Source organism: Lactuca sativa, chromosome 7 (genome assembly GCF_002870075.4).
Source record: "Lactuca sativa cultivar Salinas chromosome 7, Lsat_Salinas_v11, whole genome shotgun sequence".
NCBI lineage: Eukaryota > Viridiplantae > Streptophyta > Magnoliopsida > Asterales > Asteraceae > Lactuca > Lactuca sativa.
This window is the reverse complement of record NC_056629.2, coordinates 96,841,079-96,864,941: the sequence shown is the minus strand read 5'-3', so window position 1 is coordinate 96,864,941 and position 23,863 is coordinate 96,841,079. Positions and strand designations below refer to the sequence as shown.

The 23,863-nt window shown below is 34.5% G+C and overlaps 1 protein-coding gene across 1 annotated transcript; it reads right to left on the bottom strand.

Annotated features, from left to right (window-relative positions):
• Positions 1-9,789: 9,789 nt before the first annotated feature.
• On the bottom strand, positions 9,790-12,867 carry LOC111898492 (serine/threonine-protein kinase STY13). The gene is made up of 7 exons (XM_023894390.3): positions 12,566-12,867; positions 11,927-12,275; positions 11,049-11,170; positions 10,748-10,953; positions 10,510-10,684; positions 10,286-10,420; positions 9,790-10,191 (listed from the first exon to the last, which is right to left on the bottom strand). Exons 2-7 carry the CDS (start codon positions 12,270-12,272, stop codon positions 9,979-9,981), a joined length of 1,197 nt encoding a protein of 398 aa, XP_023750158.1. The 5' UTR covers positions 12,273-12,275; positions 12,566-12,867; the 3' UTR covers positions 9,790-9,978.
• Positions 12,868-23,863: the final 10,996 nt, after the last annotated feature.

The window sequence follows — 23,863 nt, the reverse complement described above, 5'->3', positions numbered from 1 at the left end:
CGGTTTGTATCCAGTATTTTGTAATCAAATTATCAATATAAATTATTACTTATGAATATGCATGTAGAATGTTTTGGAGTAACAATGTCAAGTATGAAAGTTTGGGTCTTTCAATCACGGTATCAGATCAGTAGTTTAAGCGAACTAAATTCCACGGATTGGCATTTAAACTTAAACTATTGGAAGTTCAATATATGAACAGATTGGCTGTAAGTATATGGATACAAACCATAGGAAAGACTTAAGTAAAATATTAGGTAATAATAAATCCTAGTATTCTAAAAATACTATGTTACCCCGAATTTTCAGAGCAATGGTTGAACAGGTGAGTAGCCATAAGACAGAGGTGGGTGGAGATCCTCGTCTTGATGAAGGAGATACTCCAGTATTCCCTCGTAAGGAGCGACTTATGGATAAACTACTGGTGTTATTCGACAGACTCTCAAAGAACACAAAAAGAATAATGATAAAGGCAAAGAGAAAGTCACCGGAGAATCTTCTAAAGGGGAGGTAACACGTCCCTCATTCAAAACATTCAAGAGTAGTGGTGCTACAGAGTTTTCTGGTGTCCTTAATCCCATAGTTGTTCTCACTTGGATTAAAAACACAGAGAAAGCATTTCGTATCACTCATGTGGATAATGAAGACAAGGCTAATTATGCTTCTGCAATGCTCATCGGAGAAGCCTTGTTCTGGTGGGAGGCAACATATGAAGCTCTTAACGGGTATGACTAGGAGAATTTATCCTGGGAAATGTTCAAAACTCATTTTCTAGGGAAGTATTTTCCTCTAGATATGAGGAGGAGATTGGAGAAAGAATCACTCGAGCTTAAACATGGAGGATTGATTGTGAATGAGTATGAAACTCAGTTCAATCAAAAAGAACAATTTGCTGCAAATTATATTCCAACTGAAGACAAGAAAATTCAGTTATTCATGGAGGGACTACGGCATGAAATCCACGATTTTCTAGCCAATCGGGATGTTCTCTCATTTGATAAAGTTGTTGAGTACGCCCGAAGACGCGAGCATGACTTGGAGATTCGTGTTGCCACTCTTTCTGTTTCAAAGCATCCACGTACTGATCGAACTGCTCTTGTTTCCTCTATTCCACCAGCTCAATTGGTTGAATCTAAACCTAGCAAACAAATGTAATCTCATAATACCTCTCGTGGCTGCGGTAGGTCATAATCTTTTTCTCTTCAGTCGCCATCGTGTGTAAAATGTGGAAAGAACCACCAGGGCCAATGCAGAATAGAAAAGGTGGTGATATGTTATCGATTTGGAGAAGTGGGTCACATAAAGCCCGTTTGTCCAATGAAGAATGTTACATGCTTTGCTTATGGTGTTACTGGCCACAGGAAGCGTTTCTGCCCTACTCTTACTAGCCAAATGGCAGGAAGTCAAGCTTCTGTTCAACAACCAAAAATACTACAGCTAAAAAGGACGAGGTGCCAAAAGCAAAGGGTCGTGCATTTCAGATTACCACATAGGAGGCACGCGAGGAATCGAATGTTGTGACTGGTACATTTCTTTTCAAATCTCGACATGCTCACATCTTATTTGATTCTGGTGCCTCAAATTCTTCTATGTCACATGAATTTGCACATTCTTTTCAAATTTCATGCTATGCACTCGCGCAACCATTTCACGTAGATACTTCGGGAAGTATATCATTACTTGCTGATAAAATCTATAGGCATTGTGTCACAGAAATTGAAGGCTACCATTTTCTTGCTAATCTGATTCCTATATCCTTGCCCAACTTTGATATTGTTCTCAACATGGATTGGTTGTCAAAGAACTGCGTAGAATTCTTGTGTCACGAAAAGATGGTATGCATTCCTACTGAAGGGAAAGATCCTATTTATGTCTACAGTGAAGAAAGACTCCATATCGTAAAAATAATCTCTTTCCTAAAGGCTCGTAAATTCATATCGAAGGGGTGCCCTATCTATCTGGCCTATACGGTTGATATCTCAAAAGAAGAGAAGAAAACTGTAAATGATGTTTCCGTCATTAACAAATATCCTGATGTTTTTTCTGATGATTTGCCTGGGCTTCCTTCGGACATGCAAGTAGAATTCTGAATTGACCTTGTGCCCAGTGATGCTCCGATTGCAAAGAATCCTTATCGTCTTGCACCAGCTGAAATGAAAGAAATGATGATTCAACTGTAGGAATTACTTGACAAAGGCTTTATTCGACCGAGTACCTCTGCTTGGGGTGCTCTGGTATTGTTTTTCAAGAATAAGGATAGTTCGATACGAATGTGTATTGATTGTCGTGAGCTAAATAAGGTGATTATCAAAAACATGTACCCACTACCTTGCATTAACGATTTGTTCGATCAACTTCAGGGTGTTAGCTATTTCTCGAAGTTTGATTTGAGATCTAGCTATCATCAGTTGAAAGTACACGAGCATGATATACCGAAGACTACTTTTCGTACTAGTTATGGACATTTCGAATTCCTTGTCATGACATTCGGTCTAACAAATGCTCCTACTGTATTCATGGATATGATGAATCGATTATGTCATCTAATGCTCGATAAATATGTCATCGTATTCATTGATGATATTCTAATTTATTCCAAGTCTGAATCTAATCATGCCATTCATATTCGTGAGGTATTAGAACTTCTTTGTAAGGAGAAACTATATGCTAAATTCTCGAAATGTGAATTTTGGCTTCGCCAAGTTTAATTTCTCGGCCATGTGACTTCTGGTGAAGGTATATTTGTAGATCCTACCAAAATTGAAGCTATTCAGAATTGGGAAGTTCCCCATAATGCTTTCGAAATTCTCAATTTCTTGGGTCTCGCGGGATATTACCGAAGGTTCATTAATGATTTTTTGTGTATAGTTGTACCTCTCACGAGTCTTACACGAAAGGAATTAAAGTTCGAATGGGGTGAAGCCCAAGAAAAAGCTTTCTCAACTTTAAAAGATCTTTTGACTCATGCTCCAATCTTATCACTTCCAGAAGGTGATAATCATTTCTCCTTATATAGAGATGCTTCAAGGTTGGGACTCGGTTGTGTGTTGATGCAGCGTGGTAGAGTGATAGCCTATGCCTCAAGACAACTAAAAGATTATCAAAAGAATTATCCCACTCATGACCTCGAACTCGCTGCAGTGGTATTTGCCCTAAAACTTTCGAGACATTATATTTTTGGTACAAAATGCCAATTTTTTACCGACCACAAAAGTCTCAAGTATATATTCAGTCAGCAAACTCTGAATATGAGACAACAACGAGCTACGTAGCTGATCAAAGATTATGACTGTGAAATCCTGTATCATCCTGGAAAGGCCAATGTAGTTGTTGATGCTCTTAGCAAAAAGTTTATCGTAATAGTATGTGTTATACTATTACTCCCACTACAGAAAAATTTACTATTCTTGATGAACTAGATAAATGGCAAGTAGAGGCCTTAAAACCAGATAATGTGAAGAAAGAAGGGATGGTACATTATGTTGATGTTTTAACTGATGATCCACGAGGATTAAAGGTATTTAAGAATTGGCTATGGATTCCAAAGATTGGCGGATTAAGAAAAAAGATTTTAGATGAAGCTCATAAGTCTAAGTTGTTTATACATCCTGGTACAAGTAAAATGCACTATGATGTACGGGTTGATTATTGGTGGCCTGGATTAAAGAGAGACATTGGAAGACACATACAAGAATGTTTAATATGCTTACAAGTCAAAATAGAGCACCAAAAGCCATGTGGAATTCCTGAAAGTCTTAGTATTCCCGTGTGGAAATGGGAAGAACTGTCCATGGATTTTATTACCAAATTGCCAAAGACTGCTAGATAGCATGATAGCATTTGGGTGATCGTCGACCGCCTAACTAAAAGCACTCATTTTCTCGCCATGCGTGAAACGGCTCCAATGGAGAAATATGCACGAGTATACTTGGATGAAATTGTTGCGAGACATGGTGTGCCACTAAAGATTATTTCCGATCATGATACTCGCTTCACTTCTCACTTTTGGGCGAGTATGCAATGTGAATTGGGATCTCAAGTTGCTCTCAGCACAGTTTATCATACCCAGAAAGATGGTCAGACGGAGAGAACAATCCAAACAGTAAAATATATGTTTCGTGCATGTATCTTGGAGTTCGATGGTAACTGGAATAAATATTTACCTCTTGTCGAATTTCCGTATAATAACAGTTACTATACTCCAATCAAAATGCCACCATATAAAGCGTTATATGGTCGTAAATGACGTATTCCATTATATTGGCGTGATATAGGACATATAATCCTTGGAGAATTTGAAATGATTCAAGACACCACCGACAAGATTCAAATCGTACGAGAAAGAATGAAAGCGGCCGACGATCGACATAAGTCCTATGCAGAAAAGAGGAGACGAACCACAGACTTCTAGGTGGGTGATTTTTTAATGCTAAAGGTATCCCCATGGAAAGGCCTTATGTGATTTGGGAAGAAAGGAAAGTTGAGTCCCAGATTTGTTGAACCTTTCAAAATCATCCAGAGAATTGGTAAGCAAGCATACCGCTTGGAATTGCCTGAAGATTTGGCAGGTATTCATGATGTGTTTCATGTGAGTTGTCTGCGTAAACGTTTAAGTGTATATGATGAAATGGTCTCGTTATCCGAGGTGAAACTGGATAATAAATTAAGATATGTAGAAGAGCCTGAAGAGATCGTAAATGAAAGAACGACAGAATTGCATAATAAAGAAGTGGAGTTGGTGCTTTTCAAGTGGAAACACCATCGAGGCCCAAATTATACTTGGGACAATAAGAATGAGATACATTTGTTAAAATCGTTTTATTTCGGGAAGCAAATCCTTAAAAGTTGGGAGGTATTTGTAACATACACATTCAGTTATTGTGTTTTGTAATTAATAATATTATGAAATATTATATGAATTTGAGTATTGAGTTCTAACAGATATATTTTACTAGAATTGAAGTAAAACTATGTTTAGAATCATTCAGAATGTTTTGGAAGTCTTATGAGATTCCGATCAAAAGTCAAATATTGAAATTTAACGAAAATATAAAATTTGAAATAAGTAAAATTTTATTATTAAAAGTTGTAAAGAATATCGTTAAAAAAACATTTAGGCGAAAACCTCATCGAAATCCGAGTTATAACAAAGAAGTTATAGCTTATTGAAGTTTCACGACAGAACACGACACCGTATGACGTAAAAAGTGAGTTTTCGATAAACTAATTTTTAGCCATTATGATCTAAATGAAAGTCTTAGTATTCATTAAACCGATAATTTTCATAAAAATAACGTCAAAATCTGACTTCGTATGAGGAAGTTATGATTTTTCTAAGTTTCAGTATAGCAGTAGACAGCTAATAAAACTCGAAATAAAGATCGAGTGATTTTTAGCTGACACAACCTAAATAAGAATCAAAGGTCACGTTAATAGTAGTACAACTGTAAAAAGACAGACGAAAACGGACGTCGGATGAAGAAGTTATGAATTTTTAACAGACTTTTCCTATCCCGGCCTGTTAAAAATATAACACTAAAAATAAATTCAAAATTAGCCGATGGAGTCTAATCAAAAGTTGTAGAGCATAATTCCACCTACGTGTGGATATAAAGAACGTGAAAAACGGATTTTGTATGCGAAAGATACGAATTTTTAAAGTTTGTGGCACAAATTACGATGCTGGACCGGAGAAGTACGCCCAGCGTACTTCATTTGTACGCCTAGCATACTTGTGTGTGTGAACCAGAAATATCCACGTCACGCAACCCTCACATGCGACACGTGTCATGCAGGTTCGACACGTCTAATGCCACGCATCACGCTACGCGCCACGTACTCGGTGTACGCCCAGCGTACTGAGCCACAATGAGGTACGCCCAGCGTACTAAGGCTTACACCTCGCTTAGAACGTCGTTGAGCAGAACGCCCAGCATACCGGATAATTACGCCCCGCGTAATCTTGGGTTTCAGCCCCTATAAATAGAAACTCATTTAGAATTCTTACTCTCTTTCACTCTCTACTCTCCTATTAGCCTACTTTTAACCCCCCGAAGTCCTAGTATCATCCCCGAAACCCGAAGCAAGTCCCAAAGCCTCGAAATTTCCGAGAAAATAATCTTTTCAAGTTAAAACTCTGCCCGCACAAGGCCGGTTTTCAACTGAAATCCCCAATTTCGTCACCAAAAGTCATTTTTAGAGCTGAAGTGCTGACCAAATCATCATTTATTCCTTCAGTTATTTCACGGTGAATTCAATATAGGGACAGTTGTATGTTATGTGTTATATGTTCAATGTGCTTTCCTGTGTTATCTTGAATTTTATATCATCGATCGGGTAGATCATGTCTCGTATTACTTTTGGTATTGGCTTTGAGCCTTTGTCCATGTAGAGCATGTCTCGTATTATTCTGGTATTGGATTTATGCCTTTGGCCATGCAGAGCATGTCTCGTATCACTTCTAGTATTGGTTATGTGCCTTTGGCCATGTAGATCATGACTCGTATAACTTCTGGTATTGGCATAGGGCTATGTAGGGCTGAAAGCCTATATATTCTAGCAAAATGATAATCTGAAATTGTATTTTCTGTGTCATTTGGGCTGAAGCTTTATTGATGTATATCAAGTTGAAATTTTTATGTCTCATTGATTGTAAATCATTGAATCAGATTATTGATTGATATGGAAAGCCGGAAATATGATACACATATGCTTTTGTGTTGTTCTTTGTCCCTCTATGCTTCTGTCATATTGGTATATATGGCATAACGTTATATTGAAACTGTTATTGAACTCATTAAGCGTCACCCGCTTATCCCTCTCAGTGTTTAATTATTGCCGATGATAAGCATCCAGTTTAGTTATGTAATGTAAGAAGATGTAAAATAGTTAATAATATCACTTGTATATTTAGTGTTTTTAAATCCCTTGGAAGTTATGTAATATATAAAACTTTGTAAAAACCTCGTTACTCGGTTTGTATCCAATCTTTTGTAATCAAATTATCAATGTAAATTATTATTTATGAATATGCATGTAGCATGTTTTGGAGTAACAATGTCAAGTATGAAAATTTGGGTCTTTCACCGGTTCAAACTGGTTTTTTAAAGATTGGTTTATCGTACCAAATACAAATCTGATAGCCTCATTGATCAATTCAAAGTCGGTTTAGTTTCTCATTGTTTTACCCATGTTTTTGGATTGGACTACTTTCTCACCATTAGTCTTATTGTCAAAGCTTCAACCATTCAGGTTGTTCTTGCTCGTGCTACCATCCATCATGTCATTTACATCAACTTGATGTAAAAAATGCTTTCCTAAATTGTAATCTTATAGAAACAGTGTACATGAAACAACCACCTAGTTTCATCAATCCAAATACTCCAACTCATGTATGTCGACTTAAAAAGGCACTCTACGTGCTTAAACAATATCCACATGCTTGGTTTCAACAACTTAACATGTTTGTTGTTCACATGGGTTTTCAATGTAGCATGATCAATTCTTTTCTTTTTGGTTTTAAACGAGACTCGACTATTATTTACTTACTTATCTACGATGATGATATCATTTTGATAGGTAATCATGTTCCTCTCATTAAATAGTATAGTAATGGACTCCATGATGAGTTTGCAATAAAAGATTTAGGAAAACTAAGCTATTTCTTAGGACTTGAAGTCATCTACACAAGCACTGGTCTCTTCCTTAGTCAAGCTAAATATGCATATGATATACTATCTCAAGCTGGATTACTTGATGTGAAAATCGTTGAAACACCTCTAAGTACAACTGAATCATTCAACTCTAAGGGAGAACCCTTTCATGATACAACATTATATCGATCTTTAGTAGGAGCTCTACAATATTTCAACATCATGAGACCAGACCACTCACATGAGGTGAATCAAGCCAGTCGGTTTCTTCACTCACCTACTACATCCCATTATTAGTTGGTAAAGTTAATTAATGTTTATATTAAAGGTACAACTTCATATGCTCATACCTTTGACAAGTTGGTCACTAATCGTGTAGTTTTCTACTTAGATATAGATTGGGCTAGATGTATTGAGACACAAAGATCCACATATAGCTACTCGACTTGGGTGATAATCTTGTTTCCTACAGTGCAAAAAGCAACTAACAGTTTCTATTTCAAGTTGTTAATCAGAGTATCAAGAGTATCAGGCAATTGCAAACAAAGTTGTAGAAATCATATGGGTTACTTATTGATGGGGTATAACAACAATAAACAATGAAACAATGAAACTGAGTAATCTGAACAATGAAGAAGGAGATGGAATTAATGGAAGACATTGCAAATGACAAATCAATCAGAAGATTGCCCCAGGGAAGTGGTCCCTCTCTCACTGAGAATCACATCTCACGAGCCAATACAATAGTAACAAAATTACATCATATCCAATCTTACACATTCCCTACTTATTTATTCTATCTAATGGCATAGCTAACTAATTAGCCACTTTCCTTTTTTGCCCTCATTCCCCTTCTAGAATATACTAGCAATGGCCTTTGTGAGTCATCCTTTGTGGTCCCTCCTTGCATATTCTCATCACTCATCTTTTAAGAGAACTACATGCTCTACCACCAAGGGCGTGTTTGCCACAGAGCTTTTGGAAGTGTTTGGAAGCTTCTAGCTTTTTGCTTTTGACAAAACACTCTAGTTTTTTTTTAAAAAAAAAAAAAAAAAAAAAAAAAAAAAAAAAAAAAAAAAAACTATGTTTGGCAGTACGAGCATTTAGCTTTTAATTTAAACAAATACGCTCCAAGTCTAAAAAAACTACTTCATGTAGCGTTTTTTTTTTTTTAAAAAAAAAAAAAAAAAAAAAAAAAAAAAAAAAAAAAAAAAAACTACTTCATGTAGCGTTTTAAAAAAAACGCTACTGAACTTTTGAAATCAATTTTCATAATTACCCTTAAAAATATATTTATATATTTATTTATTTTTAATCAGTTGTCCTTTTATGTAATTTTATATATTTCAAAAGCTTTCAATTACTTTTGTCAAACACTCATATAGCAAATAAAAGCGACAGCTTCCCGCTACCAGCTACTTGCTATCCGCTAACTGCTTCCGGCTAACAGCTACCCGCTACCCGCTAACTGCTTCCAGCTAACAGCTACTTTTGCCAAACACGCCTCAAATCCACCCACTTTTTTATGTGACAACAAAAGTGCTTTATTAATTAGCCAAAATCCTATCTCTCACAGACATGCAGACACACATTGATATTGACTGCACTTCATCGGTGAGTTTGTGTCATCCGTCGATTATACATTGAGTTTGTACCAACAAAGCTTCAAGTGGCTGATACATTCAGTAAATGTCTTCCACGCTGACCATTGTTTGAATGCTTTCGTGGCATATTACCTGTTAGTCCCCGACCAATCAGCTTGAAGGGGGATAATAGTTGTAAATTAGTTGTACGTAATTAAGTGAAGTCAATATGCATACTGATAGGAACTTAAATTAGCCAACCATTGTGATAGAAAGCTCCTTATTCATAGGAGCTAATTCTTTGTAATTTGTGTATTTATACCTTGTATCTCTTTTCTTTTCAATTAATATTGAAGATTAGCATTCTTTCACCAAACTTGGATTATTACCATATCCTCCTGCTTGAGCTGCGTTGTTAGATATGTTTCACATGCTTACAAGTTGTAAAGTTAATTAACTAACATTTTGTTAGAAGTTAGTTAGTCGCCTTTGAAATTGAAAGACACTATGTTTCTTCTTAATTATTCATTACAGCTTCTCTTGTAAGTGTTCCTTCAATCAATGAGAAAAACCTCTCCGTATCTTTTATCATTCAATCATAACAGTTAATAACTCCATTTTGGTGCAACTTACAAAATCATATCAGTTCTAGCTCATTGCACTCTATGTACAGTCAATTCAAACACAGGCACAATGATTTAAAGAAAATTTTGTTGGAGAGACACCAAGAGATTTGACAGAATTCAAGGACCTCGCACTGGGCCAAAACAGAAACACCCAGCAGCAGCAACTTGATCTTCAGGTATCATACCTCCGCCCTTAGTGGTATCAATGGCCTCTAGTAACTTCACAACCTCAGGCATCTCTGGACGCTTGTCAGGATTTGCATCCCAACATCTCCTCATTACGTTTGCTAAAGAACTTGGACAACATCTTGGTATTTCTGGCCTTAGATTCTAAAAAAGTTTACAAAAAAAAAATTTTAAATTAAGTGACAAACGTGTCGGAAAATAATATCTTAAAAAGAGCAAACAGAAGTAGTTGGCCTACATGACGAACAACTGCTGACGACACTTCAGCAAAACTGAGAAATGGGTATGGAAGATCACAACAATAAGTTTCCCATAAGCATACACCAAAGCTATAAACATCACATTTTCTGTTATAAGGCTTTCCTTCGAGAACCTGTGGAAACACATTTTGGATTTTTCATATTAGATGTAAGAAGATCAAACTTAATATGACACTTTATAAAGCTCAATGATTAAGATCACCTCAGGAGCCATATAACCTAATGTTCCAGTTTCACCCGTCATATCTTTGGGATTCTGAGCTTCAACACGAGCAACACCAAAATCGGCAATTTTGAGCTTCCTATTAGTATCTAACAACATATTTTCGGCTTTAACATCACGATGGACAATCTTCTTTGAGTGGAGGTAGCTCAATCTACAAAATTGCTACGTTCATTAACGACTTAAAGGATGTACTTATGATACAATAGAATCTCACCCTCTTGCAAGATCCAAAGCGAGTTGAATAACGATTTTGTAAGGAAGCTTCTTCTTCCTATTCCTGTATAATAATCCTTTTAGGGTTCCGCCTCTAAGAAATTCTACTACCACACAACAAGCCTTTGATGGAAGTTCAGTAGGATCATCACTTGAGTTTTTAGCAGGAATCTTGAGATTTGAAGTTCCCATTGAAGCACCAATAAACTGCAATCCACTTTATGATAGTTAAGAACACTAAAAGAAAAGAAAGTACTTTTGGGCATCATATATATATGCATACAAATATATCTGGTACGTACACTAGTAACATTTGGATGGTCTAACTTTTGCCAAACAGCAACTTCTTGCTGGAATGATGCTCGTAAGGCCGCCAGCTCATTAGTAGTAGCCATGTCATCCTCACCCCAATCCAACAGTTTCACTATATAATACAATAGCCATATATTTGTATAATGTTTAAATATAGAGAGGAGATTATCAAAAGGGAAAAGTTTTCATCACTAGATGAGGCTGACGGGTCATAAAAAAAACCTTAGAGCATCCACAATAAAAGTAGTATAAAAGTTGAATACAGTGATGACTATGATTGAATAAGAGTTGAATGGAGTGTGGGTGATGACATGGAGTAGTGTTGAATGGAAAAGTTGAATGATCATTGATTGGTTCAATAAAAGGAATAAAGTAATGATTAAGATTAAATAGATGTTTAATAGGTTGTGGGTGATGTTATATATAGATGCTTAATGGATGATGTGACAATCCATTGAACTCTAAAGAGTTCAATGAGTTCAATGGATTGTGGAGAGTATAATAAGTTATCATCGTTTGTTATTTCTTCTCATACCCTAGAAAACTTTAAAAGAAACTAAACTTAATTCAATACACTTTAAAAAACCTTAGAATCGATTTTCATGACAACTTAGAGGTCACGTGTTCAAATCACATGTTTGTGTGTCGCTCACATGATCACTACAAATGTACAGTTTTGGATGGATGTTTTCTAACATGGCTATGCACTACCATTAATTGTCAACACCAAAGAAAGTTAGTTTTTTTCTTATATTACCAAATCTACACAAGATAATCGTTCGAGGGTGTCCCACATTCCTATATGCTCATTTTGGATATGTCCTAAGAACAATGAGAGTTCTTGTAGAAGCAAGAGAAAAGTACATACCAGCAACATCTTGCCCATCATAAGTGCCACGATAAACCGTTCCATAAGCTCCACGAGCAATAAGATTCCTTATTTCCAACTTAGCCAAATCAATCTCCCATGGTTCCTTTGGCCTATTAGGTTCTACATTTCTTGACCAAGCTCGGCTCAGGTGCTTCTCTAGGTGCACATCCAAGCATTTGAGATCAATTTCATCAGCTCTAAACAACATGTCATTGGTGCTTGCAGATTTCTTGCACTCCCCCAACGTGTCTTTCTCTCCAACACTTTCTACGTTTTTCAACTTCGATTCAGAAACCTCAGGATTTGGGTTATCTTCGATTTCCCCATTTGTTCTAGAATCCATTGTCTGTAAACACAAAGGTTAATTATTCACAAAGATAAGAAATTGATATAATGTTTTTTCAAAGATGACTCTAAATGCAACAAATAGAATGAATAGATGGAGAAAATAGAATATTACATACGGTTTATGTATATTTATAAACGTTCATGGATAGAAACCTATACTTTCATCATGGTTTAATTATGATTGGCTTATCATGTAAAAGATTGAATCATGCATGCATGTTTCGATCCAAGGATGATTACATGACACCACCACATGTCAACATTAAGAGACAAAAAGTGAACACGCACCTTGCTTGAGAAATTGTAAGATAAAGATGGAAATGACAAACACCTTGAATTCAAAACTTAAAACCAGGAACTTTAAATGTGTGGAGAGGGAGAGACGAGACAGATGGGAAAAGGGAAGAGAGAAACAAAAGTTGACTACACCTAAATAATTGGTGAAAGAGAAAGAGATAGTAGTGGCTCAGGAGTCACATGATGGATTACGCCAATTGATAGAATGAGAAAATTATGGTAACAAGCTTGAAGATTAACATCTCGATATGAAATTAGCCTTATATTTTGCGAAATCTGTGGGATAAAAAAAAAAAAAAAAACTAGAGGTATCGAAATGTGTGAACCGTAGCTTCTAATCTCATTACCTCACATACTTCGAAAAATAAGACGCGCCTTTTATCTCATAAATATCATTTTACCCTTTCTTACAAGATTTTCTCGATCAAGGGGCTACAATTATTCTAAAAGGAGATGGGACCATTCTCACTACATGGAAAAGTACTTAATATGTCTTTGCTACAATTCAACAACTATCACGTTTCGTCAATGGTATCTTATTTCCGTCACAATAAATAGTTTCTTTTCCTAAATGTTATTAAAATATATAAAAACTGATTATCTTTAGCAAGGACACGTCCTCCTCTCTAAAGTCAACCAACAGAAATCAAGTGTAAGCAAGGAATCTGCGATCTTACTCTTTGGGTACAAGGTGCAGACGTAAAAACAGAGCAGAGGAAAAGAGGCACAAAAAAGTGGAAGTACGCTGAATACTTGATCTCCAAGGTTTTATTAAGGAAAACAAAGGGAAAGACCAAATAAAAACATCATCTGTTACAGCGTATTTATACTAAACGGAAAATTGAAAGTTTGATCTCTTAAACCACTCATGATCTATCGGAGTTCCTTGCTTGTCTTTTTTCGGCTCATCTTTTGGTTATATCGGATACCGGGATGGGTTGTAATCAGCCATGCCCGTCTTCTGAAGCTAACTCTTCGAGTAGACGGTTTGCTTCAAGCGAACTAATAGGCTATATTTATTCAATATAGTGAACTCCTAATTTAGGATATTATTGTGTATCAATTTGTATTACTTATATAGGTTATTCTTTGTAATTATATATTGGTAATTATATATTGAGTCCTTTATGATAATAAAACTTGTTCCGCTAAAATTATTCCTCTCTATATGGTATCAACGAGATAAGCGATTCTCATCTTTCCCCCATCGCTAATCTCAAACCCTATATCCATCCAGTTGACCTCGGCCACGTCGACTCCTCCTTCAGCTTCAACCAATTCAACCCTAGCCATGAATACTCTTCTTCATATGCTTACTATTAAATTAACCTCCTCCAATTACTTATTATGGTGAAATAAAGTTCTTCCCCTTCCAGAGAAATTAATCATGGTTGAAGATAATCCATCATAAATACTACTTACCGATGTGAATTATGAGCATTTGACTTGGCAAACAGAATTAAAGAACATAAAAAATACGGTCATTTGAGTGCTAAAAGATGTATTTGATGATAGGATTGAGTACAAAAAGGGTACTAGATCTAGAAATCGTAAATATCATATTCAGTAGTCACTATGAACTACATCTCTCAAGCACACATCTACAAGAAGTATGGAACCCACCTTATATAGAGGTGTTTACATCTCTCTCTCTCTCTCATGTCACAATGTTATACTATCACATGTAAGTGGGTCTAAACGAGTCTCTCTCTCTCTCTCTCTCGCTCTCTCTCTCTCTCTCTCTCTCTCTCTCTCTCTCTCTCTCTCTCTCTCTCTCTCTCTCTCTCTCTCATGTCACAATGCTATACTACCACATGTAAGTGGGTCTAAACGAGTCAAATCATTACAAAGTCATACATGGATAACTTTATACCCTAACATTCTCCCCCTCAAAGTTAGGAATGGATGATCCGCTTCAAATCTTCCAAAATCGAGCAAATTCACGAACCAAACCTCAAGCGTGACACGTGTAGAAATGAACTTCAATTCTTCAATGACTTTCTAATCCGGGTTCTAGATTGTGAGACTGTAACATCCCCATCTGGCACCACATGTAAGTGGGTCCATACGAGTCAAACAATTACAAAACACTGCAAGAAATTAGAGTATTACCGGCGATAGGCGTCGTCGCTAAAAGTGGGGTTTGTCGGTGCTAATACTATTAGCGGCGACATGTCGCCGCTAAAGGGTCGTCGATGATGCTTCGTCGCTAATAATCAAATTGTCGCCGCTAATGAGTGTTGTCGCCACTAATAGCACCGTCACCACAAATAAGTTCATGTCGTCGCTAAAGCACCGTCACCGCTAATAACCAACTGTCGCCACTAAAGGCGTCGTCGGTATTGGTGTTTTCCTTTATATATATGTCGTCGCTAAAGCACCGTCACCGCTAATAACCAACTGTCACCACTAAAGGCGTCGTAGGTATTGGTGTTTTCCTTTATATATATATATATATATATATATATATATATATATATATATATATATATATATATATATATATATATAAACCGTATAAAAAGTATAAAAACTAGTATGATATTAATTAATCTAATCCAACATCCGTTTAAAATATTCGTCTGATTTAACATATAACAAAATATCGAAAATACTAGTCTAAAATACTTGCACAAACAAAACATTAAAAAATCCTACAACTATCTACTCGTCATCATCGCTTTCCTCGTTTCCTCCAGTTTCATTTCATTGTGACAACGAACGAAACCAATCTTCAAGTGCAGCACTACATGCCGGATCTTTTAACATTATTTGAAGCATTTACAACTACAAATAAAACAACATAGTCTTATAAGTTAAAATAGCATTATAACATTCTATATACAAAATATACATTCCACATACAAGCAAAGTATAAAATATAGCATTGAACAATAACTAACAATTACCAAACTACAAAATACCATTATAGCATTGTACTTCCGTAAACTAACAATTATCAAATTACACATATTGCATATAAAACATTATAGCATTGTACTATAACTAACAATTACCAACCTACAAAATACCATTACATCATTGTACTTTCATAAACTAACAATTACCAAGCTACAAAATACCAATATATCAAACTATAACAAAACTAACAAATACCAATATATCAAACTATAACAAAACTAACAATTACCAATATATCAAACTTATTCTACAAATACAAAAAAGTTAGTTAGTTAAATATCAATCAGAACTAAACTTAAAATATTATCCAAGTTACATTTAGATGAACCACCATGGCATTCCTTAAAGCAGGGGAAACATTGTCCCAACCAGATACGTTCAAAGGGATGTTCATCCACATATACCTCTCAATCTCACGAGTAAACCAATTACCATAGTTCCTGACAGGGGAATATGTCAACTCCCTATCGAAATCCAAATCCATAGGCTTTCCCTTGTTTGCTCGTGTCAGCTTTGATAGTTGGATATTTTTTGCTAGGCCTCTTCTTTTTTTAGGGAGCTCAGTTGAAAAATATAATTAAAAATATTAGTCACGATAGCTTATAATAAATGGATAAAAATAGCTAATAAATATATTATAATAAGACTTACCATCCCGTTCGTGTTGTCCACAACCAAAGCCTACTGGAGGTGGTGGATCCCCGACTCCATCACCTCCATGTCCTAAGCCCTTAACATTCGCCATCACGTAGAAGAGTATCACCCAACTAAACCCCATATATAGCCTGTAAAATTACAATATGAATAGAATTTACACATATTACATATACAAAAATAATACACTTTCTATTATAGCATCCTACTTTGTTTTTTTTTCATTATAACATTGTATTTTCCAAATTGCATACAAATACATACACAATATGGCATCATACTTTTTTTCCACTATAAATACACAATATAGCATTTAGAGAACTTTAAAAGTCTACAAATATAATTAACCAAAATAAATGCAAACTATAACCTTTATAAGAAATACATGTATACAATACATTAAATCCCAATTTTCATTTCATTTAAGACATACAATACAACATCATACATTATATCACGTACCATTTTAGACATCAATTTTCAATTTCATACAAAAGTATAAATGTAAATACAAAATCATACAAACCATGCTTAATTCCAGTTTCATCCCAATATCACAAGTCGCCGCTAATGCCTAGCATCGCTGCTAAAGGCGTCGCTGTTATTTGATGGGTTTCGAGCAATACATCATTCCTATGGTGTACATGCAAACCCTAATAGCTTCTGGATCTAGTTTGTCTAATGAACATGCAATTGAATATCCAAAGCTATAAACCCTAGATCTAGCATACAATTAATCATATTAACATAAAATAGGGTTTAGATCTAACCTTTGATTGTTATATAGCAATAAAAATCAATCCATAGCTTCAGAAAGCTTAGTGCCCCAAGTGTTGCACCTTTAATGGAGTCACAAACACCACTAAGCAACAAGAATGAAGAGGAAAGAGAGGGGAGGCACCAAAAACGGCTGGAAACCCTAATCCAAGTGTTAGCCATGTTTTTGGTGCATAAAGGGCCTTTATATACATGTAGGCTATTAGGGTTTACAACTAGGAAACCCTAATCTGGCTGCTTAAGCCCTAAGCAGCCCATGGACTCCTTTAACATATCCCTTGGACGAATTCCTTTTGGGCTTCCCATAGAATTCGTCCAACCTATATTATTTAGGTAATCCATAGCCCAATTGCAATTATCTTATAATTACATATCCAGTCCCCTAAGTTTAATTAATCTCTTTTAGCCACAAAATTAATTCTTAATTAATTCTTGACTAATATTAATTAAACAATATGATTTCTCCTTTAATATATTATTCTCATAATATATTAATGAATCATAATTAATCCTTTCTCTCCTTAATTCATCCTACATATTACTATGGTAGAGGCAACCCAAAAGGACCATGCTCATAATCGGGTCAAATACATACCAAAATAGTTATGGACTTAGACACTAATCCAACACTATTGCCCACATTTCTTGTAGTGAAGTCATACATGGATAACTTTGCACCCTAACATTCTCCCCCTTAAAGTTAGGAATGGATGACCCGCTTCAAATCTTCCAAAATTGAGCAAATTCATGAACCAAGCCTCAAGCGTGATACATGTAGAAATGAACTTCAATTCTTCAATGACTATCTAATCCGGGTTTTGGAGTTTGAGACTGTAACATCCCCCTCTGGCACGTATCATAATATTATCTGTTTTGGGCTCACTACAAAAAATATGTCATTTAGTGGCACACAAAAAGTACCACTAAAAGCCTAAAAAAATGTCACTAAAGGCCTCTCAAAGAATCAGCGGCACACAAAATAAATGTCACTAGAAACGCTCCCACTAAAACCTTTTAGTTGCACTTTTTATTTTTGCTGCTGCAGTTTATAGGCTTTCAGTGGAACTTTTTATTTGTCACAGTCAAACAAATTTCTTTTGTGGCACATATTTTGTGCCACTAAATCTGATTTGATTTAATAACTTATGTTACTTTTAGTTACACATTTTAAAATTTTAGTGGCACTTTTTTATTTACCACAATAAAAAATAGTGGCATGTTTTATATGTTAGAGCAGAAGAAAATTTTGTGTGGCATATATTTTGTGCCATTAAAAGCACATATGATTTAAAAAATTCATGCTACTTTTAGTTACATATTTTAAGATTTTAGTGACAATTTTATTTGCCACAATACAATTTCATTTATAATATAAATAAAATGAATAATTAAAATGTAGCACATTGAAAATAATCAAAATTTCATTGCTTTTCATCAAAAAAAAAAATTTAACTTTTTGAATCGAATATCTAGGTAAATATCAAATATGTCTAAATACGTGCTAAACATAAAGTAATGAAAAAAAAGTTAAAACATGCATATTAAAAAAACAAAGACATGATAGGTTGAATAAATTGTGTTATCCCATACTTTAGAATCAATGCTAGCAATTCCCTGTCCAAAAACAAACAAAGATAATCCAGAGTCCAGTGAAATAAGGCTTAGTTTAGAAAATAAATAATATAACACTCAACACAAATAAACTATATTTATAAGAACAAAGGAAAGACCAAATCTCATAAAAATGATTACCATCGTTATGATGACTTTCAGAAGATGCTCTCGAGTTAACTGAATTAGAGTTGTGTGGAACTGTAGAAGTGTTGCTTGGCATCTGAAACAAATTAATGAAAACATATATCATTAATGTCCAACTCTCAATACCTTTTACTAGTCTTGTACAAATGAACAAGAAGAATGTGTTTAAGAAGATGCATATGTACACCAAGAAGATTATTTATAAGGGAAAAAGTGGTCATTCTTGAGTCCAATTGGAAATATGATAATGGACTAATTTTAATGAATTTTTTTTCTGTTCATATGGTAATTGAAAAGGAACAATGGAATTATAGATGACATATGTACCTATATGTTCATATTACTAAAAATTCCAGACAAGTTTGCATTTGGGATATGTTCTTGGATGATATTCGACATAACGTTCACCGTAGTTTTTAGTTGTTCGACACTCAGAACATTAGAACAAGAAACAACCTTCTCTTTTATGGTAGACATCCTTCCAACACATCTAATATACCCTCTTTTTTCAGGACCTTTAACTTTAGAGTAGTCATCATTTGAAAAATCATCTACAGATCCTAGGGTACTTGATCCTTCGGTATTTGAGGAATCACTTGCAATGGCTTGTAGGGAAGTCTGTATAATAGCAACATACAAAAAACATAGCAAGTGTTTCTCACCCACTGTTTTTGTCCCACTTTCAAATTAATAGCAACATACTTTGAAAGTGGTTGCTATACTATCATAGTATAGCAACCTACTTTAAAAGTATGTTTCTAATACTTTAAAAGTGGGACAAATAACAAGGTTTAAAACGAAACAAAGAGTATATGACTTGATATAATTAAAAACATGTATATATAATGTCTAGGGAAATCATTACCATAACTTGAGCGACTTTTTCATTCACGATATTTCCATTTTTACGAGTGCGGGTTTTTACATATATTTGTCCTCGTGTTGGGTATACACCATTCTTCAATGCCTATAACAAGATGTAGTTATTTTTGATGAAAAATAAATATATTAAAAAAAGATTATAAGATAAGTCAAAATAATAAAATATAATAATACCTCTTCGTCAGCAAGTCGAGCAAATGATTTTGTCCCAGAAACATGGGGCTCTTCATCTTTGCACGACTCTTTCTCCTCAAATCACACATGCTCTACATACTTATTTTTTACACAATCAAGATGGTGGAAGCAAATAGTTGAGATCCATAATTAATCCATAATAGCAACAAATTTCATTTATTTACATATAATAGCAATTTACATGCATTTCTTTATTGATAATACATATGTAACAATCTAAGGAGTCCAAAATATTATGGTTTGGTGGTGAAAATTGTTTTAAATAAAAGGTAAAAGTAAGGATTCAATGAATAAAAAACTTGCTAAGCCATTAAGGGTAATCAACTTTTTTATCATTTTCCATAAATTTATATTATTCTTTACCTACAATAGCAATGTAATTTCTATTTTTTCAGTGTAAAATTGTTTTAACTAAAAGATAAAATTAAGGATTCAATGAATAAAAAGCATGCTAGGCCATTAAGGGTAACCAGCTTTTTTTTATCATTTTTCATAAATTTACTTTATCTTTTACCCACAATAGCAATGTACTTTCTATTTTAGTGTAAAGTTGTTTTAACTAAAAGGTAAAAATAGGGATTCAATGAATAAAAAGCATGCTGGGCCATTAAGAGTAACTATCTTTTTTTATCATTTTCCATAAATTTACTTTATCTTTTATTCATAATAGAAATGTACTTTTTATTTTTAGTGTAAAATTATTTTAACTAAAAGGTGAAAGTAGGGATTCAATGAATAAAAAGCATGCTAGGTCGTTAAGGGTAACTAATGAGTAATAGGATAAATTCATTAGTTTATGTAAGAAACTAAATATATTACCTGATATTCTGGAGTAAACCAATGAGTAACAAATTTTTTAAACTGAGTTGGGTTCACCCTGTTATCTTTCTCAGTTTGTTGTGCCACAATTTGATCGATTGTAAGAGTTGAATCATATGCACGTGCTTTTAGTGAACCTTTTCGAGTCCTCCATTTTTCCCCATGCTAAAAAGGATCCATTTCTTGATTTCACTTGTTTCATCCGGATGAATAACAAACTTGGCCTACAAATAAAGCTTACATGTAAATATAAATACACCATAATTTTGGTTAATAGATACGCACCTTAACCATAGAATACATATCTTCTTTCTTCTATATAGGGATCTTCCTCCAATTATCATAATCTATTCCGACATGATTATCCATCCTCACAAAGGTCCCAAGGTATTGTACGAGTTCATTTCCTTCATCTCCTACTGGTTTTCCGAACCTATTAAATGTCACTATTATTTTTTGGGAGCTACTCATGTTCCATGTCTCGGGCTTTTGAGTATAACCCCTTACCTTCTTTTGAGAACCTAATAAAAAATAGTAAAGTTAACCAAAATTAGCAATAGAGTGATAATATGATAGTTTTCATCAATTAATTAGTAAATAGACATGTGTTTCTTTTTTACTCAAAATTGAATGATGTCTTTCTGTTACAACTTGGAAGCCTTTATAATGAGGCGAGAAAAAGCAAACATCTAACCCTTTCTTTGAAAAAAAAGCTTAAAAGACTAGGGAAAGATGAAGAATTGACAAACTTTAAAGAACTATTTATTGAATTTAAGCTTAGATATTTCAGATGATGTAAACAAATAGATAGTTAGATAAAGGAAGTGGGCATTCGATCTAGTGGTAGATAAAGGAAGTGGGCATTTTTCATCAACAAAATCAAAACATTTGATCTACTAGAAACAGATCTACCTACTCAAAATGGATAGAATATACCACAAAACAGATATGAAAATATGCAATAATAGTATCAATCAACAGAGTGAGGGTCGTTTACACAAAAAGGTAACTGCTATAAATTGAAATTCTAAATGATAAAAGTAAAAAAGAACATGAAATACTTGAAAAATATATGTAACGTACGTCATTGACATACCTGATTTACCTCCTTCAATAGATTTGTGTTCTTCAGTAGTAGACTAGCCTCCTTCAGTAGTTTGTGGATGACTTGATTGATCTCCTTCAGTAGGGATATCAGCTGCAGAAAACTCAGAACTTTGTTCATGTATCTCACTTCCAATAGGGATATCAGTTGAGGTGGTTCATAGCCTCTTACGCCTACCCATCCTCCTATAACACCACAACAGATAAGTACATGCATACAAATATATACATATAATACATAGATAGATGCATATAAATATAAACAGAAAGATAAAGTGCATCAATTTTTCATTAACTATCATCAAATACTAATCTAGTCACTATTATTTTCTTCATCATCTATGACATCTAATGGTTTCATTAGCTATTATCATTTCTCGTGTAACATCTATGCCATCATCTCTAACCCTATGCAAGTTAGGTACATCAAATATGTCATCATAAGCACCTCCCATGTCAAATACATCTCTAAGCTTTACATGTCGCACAATCTCCCAAACTATATGTTTAGGATCCATGGAGTAGAACACCTTGTCGACTTGTGATGCCAAAACAAAGGGATCATCAATCAAGTTAACACCAGTATGTGTCTTATATGAGAAGTTGACCAATGTTACATTGTCATCTTTCTTGAAACCTCTGTTGTTGTCAACCCACTCACATTTGAATAAAAGTAATCGTATCATTCCAGAGTAGTTTAATTCAATAATGTCAGTTAATTTTCCATAATAGTTATTCACGCCTTCGACTGGCCTTCTATCTCGACTACTGGAATAATTTGCACCTTTTACCATAAGAGCCACACCACTGTTTTGATTTCGTAGAAGTTCCTCTTGTTTTCTTGTGTGAAATCGATAACATTTAACTAGGTATCCTGAGTATTATTGCACAACTCTAAGTGGACCACATGCAAGCCATTTTATTTCATCGGTTACATTTTGATCTCCTTGCTCTTCCATGTGTGCGACCTATCAACATACTTATATAATTACATCTTGAAAATCAAACTTTGACACATCAAATATTTATTCTAAATTACCCTTCTCTTAAACCAATCACTAAATTGTTGGTAGTGAATCTTGTTGATTTCATAATCATGTATCCACCGAGATTAATTTTGTCCCTTTATTATCCTTTTGTGTTCCCTTCAGATAAAGAACAACAATATGAGGTAAATGAAGAATAATATGTAAACGCATAGGAAAACTAGTTTATCTTACTCTTGGAATGGTGAAACTGATTCAACGTTAAATAGGACATAACGATGTTCTTAATTGAGTGACTTCTCGTCCAGGATGAAATTTGAAGATCTCTTTCTTTTCTGAAGTGATACCCTAGAATGCTTTTTACGTCCCAATGGGTGACCTGGGCAAAGATTATTAAATTTGAAGATCTCTAGTAAATATGGTTTCTACTCCCGAGAGATATCCAGAGCAAAATGTTACACTTTCTTGAGCTAAATAGCCTTTAGCAATTGAACCTTCAGGATGAGCTCTATTATGAACGTAGGACTTAAGTCTTAGAAGGTACCTATGATTACAATTACAAAAAACTAATCATCAATAGAATAATAAAAGATAATAGGAAAATTAAAAGAAATATTGTTTACCTCTCTATAGGGTACATCCATCGAAAAGCAACTGGACCTCCTAACTTAACCTCTCTAACTAAGTGGATCACCAATTGCACCATTAAAGTAAAGAATGAAGGAGGAAAAATCTTTTCCAATTTGCATAAAGTGAGGGAAACTTTTGATTCGAGATACTGGAGATCAACTTTGGTTAAGTCTTTATAGCAAATGATCCTAAAAAAAAATCGCTCAACTCTATTATAGTGGAGATTACATGGTTTGGCAAAGTACCTCGTAATGCAATGGGAAATTGGGCAGAAAGATAAAAGTTTCTCTATTATAATGGAGCTTACGAATAAGAAGAATCAATTGCGCAAAAAGATAAAAGTTTCTCCAATCTGAAAAGATGGGAGAGTACTTTAGTATCATGTTTTATGGTCGTCTCATTGATTATCAAACCATATCACAATTGATCCTCTAAGTAAATCATAGTGCACTAGTATGGCCAAGAAGATGAATCAGGAATTGTTGAAGTGGTTAAATCAAAAGGTGAATCATACTTCATTCCAAAATCAAGTCTTAGAATCGTACTCCAAGATTGTGATATT

What these genes read in the sequence shown, in the direction of transcription:
- LOC111898492 (XM_023894390.3), bottom strand. Translation starts at nt 12,272, where the DNA reads ATGGATTCTAGAACAAATGGGGAAATCGAAGATAACCCAAATCCTGAG. An exon ending in ACCATCCAAATGTTACTAGT is followed by an intron (nt 10,954 to 11,048) that starts GTACGTACCAGA and finishes AGTGGATTGCAG; the next exon opens with TTTATTGGTGCTTCAATGGG. An exon ending in CGTCAGCAGTTGTTCGTCAT is followed by an intron (nt 10,192 to 10,285) that starts GTAGGCCAACTA and finishes AAACTTTTTTAG; the next exon opens with AATCTAAGGCCAGAAATACC.